The 17292-nt window shown below is 46.1% G+C and overlaps 1 protein-coding gene across 2 annotated transcripts in view; it reads left to right on the top strand.

Moving 5' to 3' along the window:
* The window catches only part of ATRN (attractin), a 220333-nt gene that overhangs the window by 126506 nt on the left and 76535 nt on the right, over positions 1 to 17292 (top strand). For both annotated transcript variants that reach the window (XM_054990039.1, XM_054990040.1), the window contains exons 21-24: positions 201 to 253; positions 3407 to 3501; positions 7152 to 7230; positions 9136 to 9293. In XM_054990039.1, the coding sequence (XP_054846014.1) occupies positions 201 to 253; positions 3407 to 3501; positions 7152 to 7230; positions 9136 to 9293 (385 nt within the window). The remainder of the gene's footprint in view (positions 1 to 200; positions 254 to 3406; positions 3502 to 7151; positions 7231 to 9135; positions 9294 to 17292) is intronic.

The following is a 17292-nucleotide window of genomic DNA, read 5'->3' as shown; positions in this document are numbered from 1 at the left end:
CTGTTTTTGTCTTCTGTGGTTTTTTAGTTAAGTCATCGCATATTTAAACTTCATGCTTTTATTTTTTTTAATAAGAAGCAGTTGCCTTCCTTGCTTTGGCTGGTAATGACTTAAAGGAAATTAAAGAGAAAGCTTCATGGGTTCAGCCTCGAGAGAAAATCGAGGCAGAGGGCCAACGCTGTTAATGGTCTTTCTTCTAGGTGCGAGGTTGAAAACCGGTACCAGGGCAATCCTCTGAAGGGAACATGCTACTGTGAGTACAAACTATTTTTTCTTTTGTCCGTACATAATTTTGGTACTTGGTTGTGGCAGCAGTGTGACCAAGGACGTAGAAGGCACTAAGCGAATCTGTTCCTTTCTGCCATGCGGAAATCCCTTTCTGGGGTGTCTTCATTATGTCAGACCCATCTTGAAATCTCTTCTCCTAGTTTTTTCATTCCCTTCCCTCATTCTTGATTGGCCACCAGATCTTGAACCCAACTGTCTGGAGTGAGTTTCAGTTTAGACTGTTTCAGCCAGGTAGCTGTGTTGGTTTGCAGTAGAAGAGCAAGATTTGGGTCCAGTAGCACCTTAAAGACCAACAAGCTTTCCAGGATATAAGCTTTCGAGAGTCAGCTCTCCCTTCCTCAGTTGTCTTTGTGTCTGATGAAGGGAATTTTGACTCTCAAAAGCTTATACCCTGGAAAAAGTGCTACTGGACTTGGATCTTGCTCACTTTAGATTGTGGTGTTGTCGGGCAGCCATATTGCCAGTCCGGGATTATGGAGTCACTCTTCCCTGAATGAATGGATCTCGTGTCTGAAAGAGTAGGATTGTGGCTTAGAGGTAGGATTAAAGTCGACCTCTCCTCTCCACCTGCCTCGTTCCAGCCTTCTTTACCTGTGTCCAAGGCTGCTGCAGCCCATTCAAGATGTCAAGGAGCAGGCTGTTCACTTTTTTTCTTGAAAGCCCCACTGCTTTGTGCCTGGCTTCACGATTGGCTCGAGGTCCCTGGTGGAGCTAAGCCCAGGCTTTCCCTCAGCAAATAAGAACCTTCCTTGGATAGCTGAGTATTGTTATAATCGATACTAACATTTAATAGTCAACATTTATTTAGCCTGCAGTGCATTGAATGAACGCACATGAACGTTTTTGAATGCATTATGGAATTGTGTGACTCTTTTGGTGGTGCAGAAGTGGCCCCCGATGAAGTGGATATTCCGTGAAAGAAGCTCAAAGAACGAGCCGGCGGCTTGTAGAGCCTGGGGAACCCCCTGCTGGGTTTATCCCTCTATTTTTCCATCTTGACTTTCACCTGGATTTGGAGACCAAAGAATAAAACATTAACAGTCAGTTCACTTTCAGCTACAACGTCACACTTGCCTGGAGTTGTCCCTTTGGTGCTTTTGGGGTTCCCTTGCTTCATTTGATCTGCATTTTGAACCTACTGCATATCAATTAGAGGGAGTCTAGAACTCTTCAAGCAAGAATCCATGCCAGTAGACGGACTTTGATAGCTCTATGAGACTACCTCGAAGGGACGTTGTGATATCCATGTTTGTATTTGGGACTTTGAATTATGGGTACATGTTTGTACTTTGTAAATAATTGTGTACAGCACATTTTGCCACTGAGCCCTCTAAAGAAAAAGTAACTTTTGTTAATGATAGTATCTTAGTCTGTTATTTATAGCAGCAAGTGCTGTCGGTGGGTGAGCGTTTGTTTTTTCAGCCTTGGGGAGAGAATCCAATGGGTCTTAAATGGAACATAAAATAACTGTGGCAGCTGACTGACTGGCATCGCCCTGGGTTCATGGGGGGGCGGGGTGTATCCCAGCTCTCCTAGACACACACGGTTAAGTGTCTGGGCTTGGAAGCCACTGCTTCTGCCTGTGAAGGAAGTGATGCCCTCCCCCCTTCTTGGAAACCAAAACCAAACATCTGAAGATGGGAGCTTTGACCCTTGAAAGCTTGTACCTTGGGAATCTTGTTCATTTCTAAGGTGCCATTGGACTCAAATCCTGCAAAACCAAGTAGGACCTCTTCTCGAAAGCAAAAGTGATTCCTTTGAAATGTGGTGCTGGAGGAGCGTTTTGCAGATACCAGGACGGCTAAAAAGACAAATAAGTAGGGTACTAGATCAGATCAAGCCTGAATTCTCCCAAGAAGCTAAAATGACAAAACTGTGGCTGTCGTACTTTGGTCACTTCATGAGAAGATAAGATTCTCTGGAAAAGTCAATAATTTTAGGAAAAGTGGAAGGCAGCAGGAAAAGAAGAAGACCTAAAACGAGATGGCTTAACTCAATAAAAGAAGTCACGTCCTCTATTTTGCAGGATCTGAACAAGTCTGTTAATGCTAGGATGTTTTGGAGGTCTTTCATTCATAGGGTAACCATAGGTTGGAGGTGACTTGACAGCAAATACCCCCCCCCCCCCCCCAAGCAGGCTTTACTCCAACTCCTTGGTGCCAGAGGCGCTTCAGAAGTTCCTTATGCAGGCTCCATAAGGTTCGACTCTTGGCTGTAAGATTGTTCAAAACAATTCACCATTCACCAGTCTTCACAACAGCCCAATTAAAGGCATGAAGGGTTGCATGGGTGCTTAGTTCTCGTGGCCCCTTCTTACAGGCCCAGAGTAAGGCCGACCGCCACCTTGGGGTCAGGAAGTAATTTTCACCAGGCCAATTCGTCTAGGGATCCTGATGGTGTTTTGCCATCTTCTGGGCATGGAGCCAGAGGGTCACTGGGGGAGGTGTGTGTTTGGGGGGCGGGTTGTGAATTTCCTGCATTGTGCAGGGGGTTGGACTAGATTACCCTAGAGGTCCCTTCTAACCCTATGATTCTAAGGTACATCAGTATTATCTCCATACTGCTGATGTGCAGCCAAGGTTGAGAGAGATTATCCTTTTAAGTGAAAGAGCCCCGTGGCGCAGAGTGGTAAGCGGCAGTACTGCAGCCCAAGTTCTGCTCACGACCAATCCCGGCAGAAGCTGGGTTCAGGTAGCTGGCTCAAGGTTGACTCAGCCTTCCATCCTTCCGAGGTCAGTAAAATGACTCCTCAGTTTCCTGGAGGTAAAGTGTAGATGATTGGGGAAGGCAATGGCAAACCACCCCATAAAAAGTCTGCCAAGAAAACGTCGTGATGCGACGTCTCCCCATGGGTCAGTAATGACATGGTGCTTGCACCTTTACCTTTTAAGTGACCTGATGAAGTCACAGTTGGAGCAAGAGTTGAACTGGCTGCTTTCTGGCTCTGTGGGTCGCCATAGCATTTTGTCCTCCTCGTTCCTCCCTTCTGTATGTATTGTGTGTACATTTTCCTGCAGCAGAGTGGGGGTGTTCGGCATGTTTCGCCATGCCAGCCTTCTGTTGCATGTGGCGTTAGTCCAAGAAAGCTTCTAACTCTCTTTTGTGTTCTTTTGGACAGACACTCTCCTTATTGACTATCAGTTCACCTTCAGCCTTTCCCAAGAAGATGATCGCTATTATACGGCAATCAATTTTGTAGCCACGCCTGATGAGGTTAGTAAATTCTCTTCACTGTGCTTCACGTCTCTCATTAAAATGTCTCTATTCTCCGTGGCCGATGAAGTGTGTGAAGTGTGTATTCTGTGCAGAGATGGACTTCCCCCCTGCGTATTGCGCAGATGCTCTTTTTTTTCTCGCTGCTTGGTACTGTGAAGAGGTTACTATTACTCTGACTTTTGCTAGTGGGGAACTCTAGCTGAGAAATTCTGTTTGTCCCCAGGGCAACTTGAACATGAAGTCTTTCTTCAGACAGTGTGTAATTACCCTTGGTTGCTATGTTTCATTGTGTGGGTCACTTAGAACAAGTAGCTTTTAAACAGGATAGTTACAGACTGCTGTCTAAATTTCAGAGATGGCAAATTACTGTCATGTATGGAGGAATAAGTGGGGAGGGGGGCGGTATTGCATTCTCATCCGTTACGTGATCTTCCGCACGCTTCCTTGTTGGCAGCTATTGTGGTCTGTCATGCAGCCTTCTGGTTTTCCCAGTAGGATGGGCATTGCTTCAATGGGAGGTCAACTGTGGGCTGAATTAGCGACGTTTTCTCAAAGGCAGCCTGGTATAGTAGTTAGAGTGTCCAACTAGGATCTGGGACACCCAAGTTGGAATCCCCATGCTGCCATGGAAGCTTGGGCCAGTTGCACCCTCTCAGCCTAACCTGCATCACTGGGTTGTTGTGTGAATGGAGAGGAGAATTATGTAAACCACCTTGGGTCATTATTAGGGAGAAAGGTGGGCCATAAACAAAGTAAATAAATAAAGCCAATTTTCTCCTATAGAACTAAAGGAGTAGTAGAATAAGAAACAGTCCTTGTTTCCAGATCGTGTTTAATTCTGTGTTCAGGTGGTAAGGCACTGGTGCCAGTGAAGCTGTAGTAACTGAAATTTCTGAACACTCTTCCGAAGGCAGCCCCATGCATAATGAATTACTTTACCTGAGCGGGGGTCACTGTGGACCCATCAGGCTTGTCAAGGAAGGGCCACAGCAGCAGATGGAAATCACTAGAGGTATTCCTTGTTAGGGGTGTGCACCCCCAAAAGATTCAGTTTACTCAAAGAGGGTATTTAAGCCTCTTTGGAACATTTCCGTAGAGCGGCAGCAGCTGCAGCACTTTTTCTTGCTGTTTGCAAACATCAAGCAGTGCTGGGCCCAGTTCGGAAATACCGAATCATTCCTAATTGGGCCCGATTCAGGTTAAAAACCCGAATCGGAAATCCGAAGCGCACACTCCTATTCCTTATGCATCTATCTGCCGAGCTGGGTCTAGCAGTACTCCCAAGCTGCAAACTCGATCTTTTCCAGGAAGAATAACCCCATTTAAAACCAAAGTAAATAACTTCCTGATCACCTTTGCCCTTATCAATAGGAGGGAAATCGCCTTCTCGTATACTTGCTAGTGGTAGCATAAGCTTTCACAGGAATGCTGGGAATCAAAATATTGGTCCCCTGAGACTGTATTGCTTAGAAAGAAGGGAATTATTCAAAAACCATGGATTAGATTACTGCAGACCATTCTACATGAGATTGCCTTTGGAAACTTCCGTTGGTACAGAATGGTACACACAGGATGCTTCCTGGAGTGGGTTGTAGGAGTCACATCACTCCAGTCTTGGTCCATCTACAACTGGTTGTTTCTGAGCCCGTTACAAGGTCCTGATATTGGCCTTTAAAGCCCTTGAGGCCAGCATATATGAAGAACTGCCTACTCCCGTATGAACCTATCTGTTGCTATGGCATTTTTCAAGGCATTGCTTTTTTTAGAGGGGAAGGACATGTAATCATCCAGGACTAACTTGGAATTAATATATAATATCAATGACAAGGGGTAAATTTGGAGTTAGGGTATATTGTGCAATCTCTATGTATCTTTTCACAGAGAAAATTGTTAATTGTTCCTAATTTCTTCTATTTTCTCTCTTACTGTTTTGGTAGAATTTTTTTTTCTTTTTTACTATGTTGTCTTTTTATTATTACAGATTCAGAGGAGTTAGCCGTGTTAGTCTGTAGTTGCAAAATAGTAAAAAGTCCAGTAGCACCTTTAAGACTAACCAACTTTACTGTAGCATAAGCTTTCGAGAACCACAGCTCTCTTCGTCAGGTGCATGGAGGTTATGAAGAAACTGGCCAGCGATGTATAGGTGGTGATCTGACTTGGATTGAATAGAGACTCTGGATGTTTATCACATTACCAGAAGTAACTGCCTTCAGGCATTCTATTCAGTTTCAGCAACAGAGGGAAGGGGTCACACCCAGCTTGGATTGCGCACGCCACCTCTTTCATGACTTTTGCCACTGATTTGCATTCACATGGCCCTTACTCCCTACACCCTCTCCCCCCTCCCCTCACCGCCTATATATCTCTGGCCAGTTTCTTCATACCCTCCATGCATCTGACGAAGAGACCTGTGGCTCTCAAAAGCTTATACTACAATGAAGTTGGTTAGTCTTAAAGGTGCTACTAGACGTATTGTCGAAGGCTTTCACGGCCAGAGAACGATGGTTGTTGTGGGTTTTCCGGGCTGTATTGCCGTGGTCTTGGCATTGTAGTTCCTGACGTTTCGCCAGCAGCTGTGGCTGGCATCTTCAGAGGTGTAGCACCAAAAGACAGAGATCTCTCAGTGAGACTGAGAGACTTCTGTCTTTTGGTGCTACACCTCTGAAGATGCCAGCCACAGCTGCTGGCGAAACGTCAGGAACTACAATGCCAAGACCACGGCAATACAGCCCGGAAAACCCACAACAACCATCGTGCTACTAGACGTTTTACTATTATTATGGAAAAGTTCTTCTTAATAAAGTCAGTATTTTTAAAAGATACTGACTGTACTAGCTCACACTGTGTAATCTGCTTTGAGTCTCAGTGAGAAAAGCAGACTATAAATAAGTCAAATAAAATGGCGGAGGGGGCCTTTCCAGGACTGTTTTGGCTTTGGAGCCACTAACCATCCAACATGCGTGACTTACTCAGGCGTGGCTGCTTGCTACTGTTCAACAGCAGCCATCCCGTGAAAGCAAGTGTAGCAGTTAGAGTTTTTGAGTAGGCTCTGGAAGACCCAGGTTCGAATCTCCAATCTGCTGTGGAAGCTCACTGTGTGACTTTGGACCAGCAACACACTCTCAGTGTACTCTACTTCACAGGGTTGTTGTGATCATAAACCGGAAGAGAGGCCAATGAAAGAAGCTGCTTTGCGTCCCCCTTGTGGAGAAAAGCAGGATCTAAATGTAGTGAATGCTGGTGGAGAGCGCCCTCAAGTCATAGCTGACTTACGGCAACCCCTGGCAGGGTTTTCATAGCTGGAGACTAACAGAGGGGGTTTGCCATTGCCTGCCTTTGCAACCCCGGTCTTCGTGGGAGGTCAACTATCTGATTACTAACCAAGGCCGACTCTGCTTAGCCTCAGGTTTACCTGGGCTGTCCAGGTCAGGGCAAATGTAGTAAATAAAGGGATAAAAATACAAAACGAAATTTAGCAACTCCAACTCATTTTGGGTGGGCTTTTGTGAAATTGTTCTCCAGCATGCGTAAGGAGTCTGAGTCCAGGGTGGGCCTTGTTTCTTGTCAAAGCCCCACCGACAGTGCCTTAATGGTACCTGCTTTGTATGAGACATTCATCTCTGTTTGTTTCTGTCCCTTCTGTTCAGCAAAACAGAGATCTGGACATGTTTATCAATGCCTCCAAGAACTTCAACCTCAACATCACTTGGTCAACAAGTTTTGCAGGTGAGAGCTGTCCTTCCTGGCCCCTCCCCCCATCCCAGCTGAACAAGAAATGCCCAGAAAGTATTACTATTAAGCAGAGACCCTCGCCCACGCATTTGCCTATAATTGAAGTCCTGTAACATCTTAAAGACCAACAAAAGTTTGACTTTGTGAGTCAAAGTAGATACAAAGCACACTATCTGATGAAGTGAGCTTTGACGCATGAAAGATTGGTGGTGGAGAGTGCCCTCAAGTCATAGCTGACTTATGGCAACCACTGGTGGGGGTTTTCATGGCAAGAGACTAACAGAGGTGGTTTACCATCGACTGCCTCTGCAACCCTCGTCTTCCTTGGAGGTCTCTCATTCATTCATTCATTCATTCATTCATTCATTCATTCATTCATTCATTCATTCATTCATTCATTCATTCAATTTCTAGTCCGCCCGCCCTGCAAGTGGCCTCAGGGCAGGTTACAATAATACATAAAGATACAAAAGATAAAAACACTAACACACTAAAATCAGAAATCTCAATAAGCATAAGTTTCAGATCCCAGGATGGAGCCCCCTTCATTCTTCCCTACCCACCATACATGGAGGAGAGGGGAGATGCGAGTTGCTGTAATCCTGCTGTAGCTTTACATGTGGGGGGGAGGGGGGAGATGGTAGCCCCGCCCATTGATGGGAGACTGGTAGGAAGGCTTATTTGATGGACCTAGGACTGGCCTCAGCCATACACCTGGCCATATCTCTGTCTTGCAGGCCCACTGAAAAGATACAATAACTTGGCAGGCTTGAGTATCCTCCGACAGAGAGTTCTACCAGGTTGGGGCCAGGACCGAGAAAGCCCTGTCCCTAGTCGAGGCCAGCCAAGCCTCCCTGGGGCCAGGGACCACCAGTAGGTGTTTATTTGCTGATCTGAGCACTCTGCGGGGTACATACGAGGAGAGGCAGTCCCTCAGGTATGCTGGTCCCAGTCCGTTTAGGGCTTTATAGGTTAAAACCAAAACCTTGACCCTAATCTGGAATGCCACGGGAAGCCAGAGTAGCTGCTGCAATTACAAACGAAGGCAGACCCAGCTTAGGACGATTGGGCTTGCCTTGGCTTTCTAGGTCAGGGCCATGAAAAGCTTGCACCCAGAAAAACGTTGTTGGTCTTTCAGGTGTTACTGGACTCGAATGTTGTTTTACTACAGACTATCATTTTCTATCCTTCTGGAACTGCGTTTGCCTAGAGTAGGTTCAGCCATCATTCTGGACTCCCCTGGCCTTCAGTTTCTGGGCCTTCACACTTGAAGTTACCTTATACTGAATTGAGCTATTGGTCCATTGAGGTCAATATTGCCTAACCAGATTGGCAGCTGCTCTCTAGGGTCTCAGGCAGAGGTCTTTCACATCATCTCCTGCCTGACCCTTTCATCTGAGGATGCCAGGGATTGAACCTGGGACCTTCTGCATGCCAGGTGGAAGCTCTGCTGCTGAGCCACAGCCCCTCTCCTCCACAGGCCGCCTGCCTCCCTGATATCCCATAGTTTCCCCTTACACGCACATACGTCAGTGTGTTTTGAATTTGGTAGCTTGCTCGGTGGTGTAACATGTTATGCTGAGGTTGCATTTTAATATTCCGTAAGGGTAGTCCGGGGAACAAATTATCTCGAATACCGTTTATCCGATTCCTACCCCTTGAACGCTCATGCAAACTGCTGAAATGTTAACTTTTTTTTTTTACGACAGTAGTTCGTGTTCTTCCTTGACAGCGGTAATGAAACGGAACCCGGCGTTTCCTTGTTTAGGTGGAATCGTTCCTTTTGTTACCTACACATGCTGCTGCCTAACGAGAGGAATAACGGGACCCTCTTGGACTATCACCGAGGATCTGCACGGCAAGCAGACTTTCACTGTCTCTTTTTCCACCCCCAAACAGCTGGCACCCAGGCAGGGGAGGAGATCCCCGTCGTTTCCAAGAGCCAAATAAAGGAGTACAAGGACAGCTTCTCCAATGAGAAATTTGATTTCCGCAACAATCCCAACATCACTTTCTTTGTTTACGTCAGCAACTTCACTTGGCCGATAAAGATACAGGTAAGAGGCCTCCTCCTTTGCCTGCAGGAGAGATTGACTGGACATAAAGGGAACCTGCAGCGATCGCCGGGTGGGGGAGCCTTCTTTCTCATTGGGTGTCTCAGCCCTGACATTGTGTGTGGTAGGAGCCAAGTGTCGAGTTCGCATTTGCCTTGTGTCGGTGCCTAATTCTCTATCAGGTTATGCTTTGCATTCGTGCTCTGGTACTCTTGCTGTTTTGAAGCGTGTCCTTGTTTTGGGTCCGGTCGTTCCTACCAATTTCTCATTCGACCATGCCACCAGTGAAGTAAAATAGTAAAGAGTCCAGTAGCACCTTTAAGACTAACTCAGAGAACCACAGTTGTAGAAAACTTTAGTTTTGCCCAGGAAGGTCCTATCAACCCTTTCTAGTTTATTGTCCCACCCTGGAGACAGCTCACTGATCCACTGTGCCACGCTGGAGACATCCTCTCAGTCCTTGGTCTTGTGCCAGAGACAGCCATTAAGCCAATATTTTTGGGGAGAAGGGGCAGTACTGCCCCAGGGTATGTTCCCTAGCATAATTGGACTGCCTGCTGACTCATTCATTGTGTGTGCTTTGAACCCACTCATGCACCCTTGACTGCACATCTGAGCCCCTCTCCCTTGCCTTGCCGCGAAGTTCCGGTCACTGAACCTGCTGTTCCTTAGATGCCCTCTATCTTCTGGAGGAGTTAGCTGTGTTAGTCTGTAGTAGCAAAATAGTAAAGAGTCCAGTAGCACCTTTAAGACTAACCAGCTTTATTGTAGCATAAGCTTTTGAGAACCACAGCTCTCTTCGACAAACGATGCATCTGACGAAGAGAGCTGTGGTTCTCGAACGCTTATGCTACAATAAAAGTGGTTAGTCTTAAAGGTGCTACTGGACTCTTTACTATTTTGCCTCTATCTTCTGGAACTGGTAATTATGGCAAGCAAAGAAGAAAAGGGGGTTGGGGGGAAGAGCCCCCACAGACTCAGCCCAAACAAGCAGGGGAAAATACAGGGGTCAAGTTACAACCTAAAATGTAATCTGTATTCCCAAAAGGTATTTATTATGGGTGCGCACAAAATTCAAGTTAATAACATAAAGCATGAGTGGCAGGCTACATGCATATGTTAACAATTGCTAAAACAATCTCCATACACAAATGATAATGCAGTCCAATGACCAACACAAAGACAGAGCATACGCGTTTTTTGAAAGAGTTCTCTAGAGGAAGCGATCCTTGTATACATAGGCGAAAAGATCCCAGTTGCCCCTCTTCTCACAGCCTCTCCTCGCACGCTAATTCCCCCAGCTCGCAAGGAGACCTCTTCATTGGAGAACAGCGCCTGTGGAAGCTCACAGCCGAAAAACTCTTGAGTTGCTGTAGAATTCTCACTGTCTTTCCGTTAGTTTTGTGGTCAGTTGAATAATGGCTGCAGGGAGGTGGGATGAGTTCCTTTCGTTGATCAGCACAGCTGTGTTTATCTTTTGATGTGGACTTCATAAAACAGCACAGGTCCTCAGATCAGTGACGGATGGACTTCATTCCAGCAATAGCACTCAAGATGCCTTTTCTTGACTGTAGCCCCATCTGCCAAATCCTGATCTGAATGCGATGCAGACTGCGGTGGGGGTTTGTCAAGGGAACGGCTCCTGCTTTGGTGGAAGTCCCAAGTTCAGTCCCTGGGATCTCCGCTTGACCATCACAGGTAGTAAGTGATGGGGTAAAAGCTCTCAAATGTGAAATCCCGGAGAGCCCCTGCTAGTCAGAGGAGACAGTACTGGGCAATGCGGGCCACTGATCGGACTCTAAGGGCCAAACTAAACATTACAGCAGCCACGGGTCCAGCCCACGGCCACCAGCACCGTTTTAGAGGAGAATTTAGCCATTTGAAAATTGCCGTGAGGGCACAGCACAGCAGCGCCGTGCAGTCTTGTTTCTCCCCATGCCTTATCAAGCACCAGAACGTTCACTCCCGCGCAACTATTTTGGCACTTGAAGGGTTGCAGGAGGAGCAAGACTGCAGGGTGCCACCATACCGCAGGCCCGATCAGAAATGGGCCCTCTCAGCAATTTTTTAATGGCTAAATTTTCCTCTGAAATGGTCGGACCTGAGGCTGCCGTAATGCCTAGTTTGGCTCTGAGGTGGCTCCAGAAGACCAGGCTCCTGTCAGTGAGGTAGAGATGAAGCAGCGGTGCTCTCCCCAGCAGGAAGCCTAACCAGTAATCCTTCTAGAAGATATCTCATGACTTCCTTTGGCCTCTTGAGTCAGGGCTCATGAGTGCGCATGCTGGAATGGATGGTGGTAGACTTTACAGCGCCAGACTTCTGGAAATATTATGGTTGACCTTCCCTTCCTGGTGGGGCAGATCCTTCTTTTGTCCTGAGCCGATTTCACGGAGAGCCAGTGTTGTGCAGTGGTTAGAGCACTGGGAGCTGGGAGGCCCAGGTTCAAATCCTCTCTCTGCCATGGAAGCTTGGTGGGTGACCTTGGGCCAGTTATGCAAACAGCCTAACTTACCTCGCTGGGTTGTTGTGAGGAGAAAAGGGAGGAGAGGAGAATGATATAAGCCTCTTTGGGTTCCTGTTGGGGAGAAATGAATGAAGAGGGCTTGAGTCTTGACAACACTAGAAAAACTATGCCCCAGTGGGGCTGTGGGCGCTCCTTCTTTTGAAAAAATACCTCCTGGTGCTGTCTGTCAAGTAGCTTTAGAAACTGGGGAAAGTTGTGGCAGCCAGTTGCGCCGTTGCATTGAGGAAAGGCTGGGAGGGGAGCAGCCCCGCACTGGATAATGTGCAGGCTTTTCACTACATCGAAAATAAATTCCTTGGCTCGCGGCTGTATTGCTTGTTTGTTGGGAGTCCTTGTTTGTAATCCTTTGCTTGCCCTCCGGATGAGTTAAAGGCCTTGATGTGAAAGGACTATGAAAAAGGCTATCGTCTTCATGTTCGGACTCACTGTGATTATTACAGTCCTCTTGGTTTGATCAGAAGTTCCCCAGGGTGCTCCCTGTCTAATCCGAAGCAGGTCACTTCCAAGCTCTGAGGACGGAGCGCGAGAACTCCACCCTTTGGTCGTATGACGGTGAGCTTCCCTACCACGAGGAGTACTTGACAGCCACACGTTTTTCTTTTCTCTGGTTATTTCCACCATCTCTCTCAGGATGATAGAGTTTGAGGGGTCCCTTGCAACTCTGTCTGCTAGGTAGGGATAGCTGCTATGTGTCAGTCGGAAGGGCCGAAGTGCTGTATCGAAGAGCCCTGGTGACAGAAAAGGCGGTTGTGATGGCTGGCAAGAGAGGAGTCCAAAGGCCCTGCTGATTGGCCTTTGATTTAAAAAACTGAACTTTCTCAGAGATGTTTCAGGCCAGTTGATAGAGAAGGGAGCTCTGACTCTCGAAAGCTCATCCCGTGGAAACCTAGTTGGTCTCTACGATGCTACTGGACCCGATTCTTGCTCTTCTACCACTGACCAACAGGGCTAACCATCTGAAACTATCTGGGTAGATCCAGAGGAGTTAGCCGCGTTAGTCTGTAGTAGCAAAGTAGTAAAGTGTCCAGTGGACTCTTTACTATCTGGAGAGAGAGAGTTTTGGAAGGCTTTGATTTCACTTTCTGCGACTCTACGATTCTTTACATTGACCTTGGGCTTATTTCTTAGCCTCAGGTTTTCATCTGGTGAAAGGCAAGCAGTTTGACTGGCCTGCAGTTGCTATGAGATCAAACACAGTGAAGGTTCAAATCAATATCGGGTGGAAGGATGGATAGATTCTCCGTGTAGTTGGGACAGAAGAAAACGATATATCCGGAGTGTTTGGTTCTGTTTTGCTGCTTCTCATTCCCATTCATTTTCGTTTCCCTTTTCTATATCTTTAATTGACTCTGAAACTGATATTTGTGTTCTTCATATGGGCAGCTCTGCTAACGTGCCCGTGCCTTTTTCTTCCTTCACTAACCTACTTTTCAAGGTGCATTGCACGCCTAAAACAAATGGCTTAAAAATCTCCAGGGAAGGTAACGCGTGGCAGGAATTGCTCGTACGTGCTAGTGCTTACACCAGACTCCGTTATTTGCCTTGAAGTTCTCGATTCAAATCTGCCTGGCATTCCCAACTCTCTTAACACTTTTCTCGGCTTCCTTCGGGAAGCTGCTGGCATATAAATGCTCTTTTGTGCTGCTGCTCTTGTTAGTTGCGCTTTAGCCAGGGCTGAGATCTCACCCTCCCCTCCCCCGCCCCAAATTTGCTCCACCTCTCTTGAAAACTCACCACTGTTGGTTTTAAAAGAATATTGCTGTAGGATGTCTGGCCCAGCTTCGTCTTCTTAAGAGACTGTTTAAACAAACAAAGTCGCAACCGGCAATATGCAGATCATTAAGGTTTTTTCTTTTCTTTAAGAGAAGTTGAGGCTCGCTCGGTCGCTTCTGTTTTAAGTATCTCAGGCTTATGAGAGCCACGTTGTGAAGTTTGCTTAAGTTAGCACACCAGCTTCCGTTTGGGAAGACGGGTAAGTCCTCCATAGAAAATGTTTATTTCTCTAGTAGCGCTGCAAATAGTTGCTCTCGGTTAGATTTCGTGTCTGGTTTTGAAATAATCAAGCCCACAATCAGTCTGCCTTCATGGTTTCGGTTTTCGCCTCTTCTGTTTAGAATTCGCTGTGCGGAACGGGTCGTGCCAGAAATAGAACTGGCAAAAGCAACTTCTGAATGCTGTCGAGGTGCCGCCGCCGCCGTTCATCTCCCACAAAGTAATATCCGAGAACAGGAGTGATGACATTTCACATTTTAGATCCTTCAAAGGTTTTTACTGTCAGTTTGGACAATAATAATTGTTGGCAGGGCATCGATTTCTGACGGTTAAAACTCAGCAGTCTTTGAACCCTCTGAACTGAGTTTTAGAAACTAGCTGTGGAATTTTACAGATGGTTTTCAGTTCAAACAAATAAAATTCCACCCCCTCCTGCACCTAGGCTAACTTTTTAAGAGTCCTCCTTAAACTCTTATGCGGTATCTCACAAGTTAGTAACGGAGAACACTTGTAATTTTGCTTCGATAGTATCTGTATGCATGGTTTTCTGTTCCAGTTGAACTTTTCTTCCTTGTCTGCAAACGTGTGTTTGACCAAGTAGCATAGATATCTAGTTCCAAAGAGAACTTATTTGAAGGTGCTTCTTTTGTAGCAGTGCCTTGTACCCTAGAATTTGCCCCAATAATTCAACCATTGGGACTGCACTCTGTCTGAAAGATGGAACCCAGGTGCAAGCCCATAGCTAGCAAAGAGAAAACTGTAGGAGATGAGCCATCTCTCTCCCTAGCACAAGTGCATTGAGGCACTCCAGCTCTTAGGTATGCAAAGGACTCCGGCCAAAGTATGAACAAAACACTTAACATCTCTCACCTAAAGGGGACAGAGACTGGGACAGCCGGAAAGCTTAGTGTTAGCAGAAAGATCAGGACAGTCCCAGAGGGGAATGGTGTCTCAGACAGGAGATGATAATTGTCAGGATAGAAGTTCTCTTCCATCTTGCTGTTCTCTTTCGATGGTACAAGCCATGAAGGACAACATCTCTGTAAGCCTTGACCACGTGTTGAGGAACAGTGGAAGAAGTCCTAACTCTAAGAACTAAGGGCGATGAAGAACTTTTGAATGCTGCAACTTCAAGCATTATTATCATGTCCTAATTAAACACTGATTAACAGAAGTATAGAGTGTAAGGTTAGAGTATTGCATGTTTTCACCTTTTCTATATATCCTTGCTCGGCTCGATGCTTGAATAGGCCGTATATATTTGGGCGGGGGGGCAAACTTCCTTATGTTTTGAACAGCTGAAACCTGGTTTCTGTGCCCACACCATGCCTGTTCAGTTTCAATGAGTGGTGAAGGGGCAGGGCAGCAATTGAGCTTGCCATCCCTTGAGCATGATACCTTGACAGTGCAGTAGAATGCTCCCACGCCAGCTAGTAGGAACTAAGTGGGAAACATGGTAGCTAGGTGAAGTCTTTAAATGGCATCGTGGATACAGAGTGCCAGTTGGATATGCCCATCTAGTAGGAGATACTTTTTCAGGTTTGTTGGTGGCAGCAGTTACTACCAGTAGTAAGTTGGTACTCTCCAGGAGAAAGGATTGCCTCGCTGGGTGGGGACTCAAGATGGCAGCGGGGGGGGGGGGGGTTCTGATCTCTCGGGCCTCAAGGAAACAGACCGTGAAAGGCCAATTCCTTCACGGCTTCCAACCGTTTTGTTAAGGGTGGCTAAGCAAGTGAAAAAGGCCGTGTAGCAGAAGGCAAGTGAATCTTTGCAAACGCCATGGTCTAAATTTAGGTAGTTTAGGGTAGATGTGTTCGGACATGGTGCTAAACCGTGGTTTGTTCATGAACTGTGGGTAGTCTATCAGGTGTATATAACAAACAAGATGTTCTGCATCTGTGGCCAAGTTGAGGAGCTACAGCTGTGATGTGCCTGACTGGGGTGAACTCTGTGCTTTCCAATCCGCTACCTGGAAGTTTCACATACATGAAGCTGCCTTATACGACATCAGCTCACTGGTCCATCAAGGTCAGTATTGTCTACTCAGACTGGCAGCTGCTCTCCGGGGCCTCAGGTTGAGGTCTTTCACGTTGTGTACAACTGGATCCCATTTAAACTGGCCCTGCTGGGGATTGAACCTACGACCTTCACCATCCCAAGAAGATGCTCTGCTACTGAGCCGTAGTATCTATCTAGTCTTTCTTCTCTAACATAGCAAAACATTTATTTGTTTTTATTTATTTTATTTACTTACAGTCTACCTTTCTCACTAAGACTTCCAACTGGGTATAATGTCCATACTCCGCCTAGCTTCCGATAATAACGGAGCTGTGGCGTTCTGTAAAAACTGGAGTGTCAAGGGCAGACCCATGTGTAGTACATTACAGCAGTCTAGTCTCAGTGTTATCGTGGCTTCGGTCCAGGGGACCAGAACAGCTAAGTCTAGGTAGGGGGGTATATTTCATTATTCTACATTGAGGTTTTCAAGTCTACACTTAGGTCAATAAGCTTTAATCCAACTCAGTTGTCAGATGGAGTGCCCCAACCCTTAGGACTCTGAAGAGAGACATTTGCGGGGTGCCCACACTGGTTTATTCTCCTCTTTTCTTGCCTGATTCCAAGCTCCAGTTCAGGCATCTTAAAAAGGACAATTGATGGAGAATCTTGTAGGCTGTGTGCGGCATTGCACGAGAAACAATAAGGAAAATAACTATTTTATCCAAGCTGCTTCTTGGGATGCAAATCCCCCGTGTCTCTTGCTGACCTGTATAGTGAAAATACTGAATGTATGAGGCATTTCCGGATTTATTTTTCAGAGTGGATCATTACTCAGTTTTCACTCTCAGGAACGGGATTTGAGGATCCAGATCTGGAATACAATTGTTTAAAAGGCTCTTGTGATTGTGCAAAAGTTACCGGTGGAGGTTGTTAGAAGAGTGTATCTCTGGTCTCCTTACATTAAAAATTACATTTTTTAACAGAGGGACACTGAATGGGAAGCGATTAGCCTCATGGCAATTATCAAATTGTCCGTGATCAATAAGCACTTCATAAAAACGTAATGATTGCTGCTTATTATACTCATAATAACCCAGGAGTTAGGAATTTTTTCTCTGCAAATTATTGTTTGGTTGCGCTGGATCTCGTACATGTTGTATTGATGTGCAGTCTTTTGCGAATTGTCCATTTTTTAATGTTGCCTGCTAAAACTGTCTCCAGTAAACTGTAAAAAGGATAGTAGAGACTGAATTTTTAAAGGAGTTGCACAATGAGTGGATGGACCTTCGCAAGACATGAGGTTGTCCCTCTGGATTACATGGCTTGAAATGGGGGTTAGCCATTGATGTCCCCTTCCTCCGCCAGGAATTGATCTGTCAGCCATGATAGCTATGTGAGTTGAGGATTTGAGTCCAGTAGCGTTTGAATCACAACAAGATTTCCAGGGCATAAGCTTTCGAGAATTAAAGCTCCCATCATCAGATACAA

Source organism: Eublepharis macularius, chromosome 10, assembly GCF_028583425.1.
Source record: "Eublepharis macularius isolate TG4126 chromosome 10, MPM_Emac_v1.0, whole genome shotgun sequence".
Lineage (NCBI taxonomy): Eukaryota > Metazoa > Chordata > Lepidosauria > Squamata > Eublepharidae > Eublepharis > Eublepharis macularius.
This window is presented reverse-complemented; position numbering and strand designations above follow the sequence as displayed.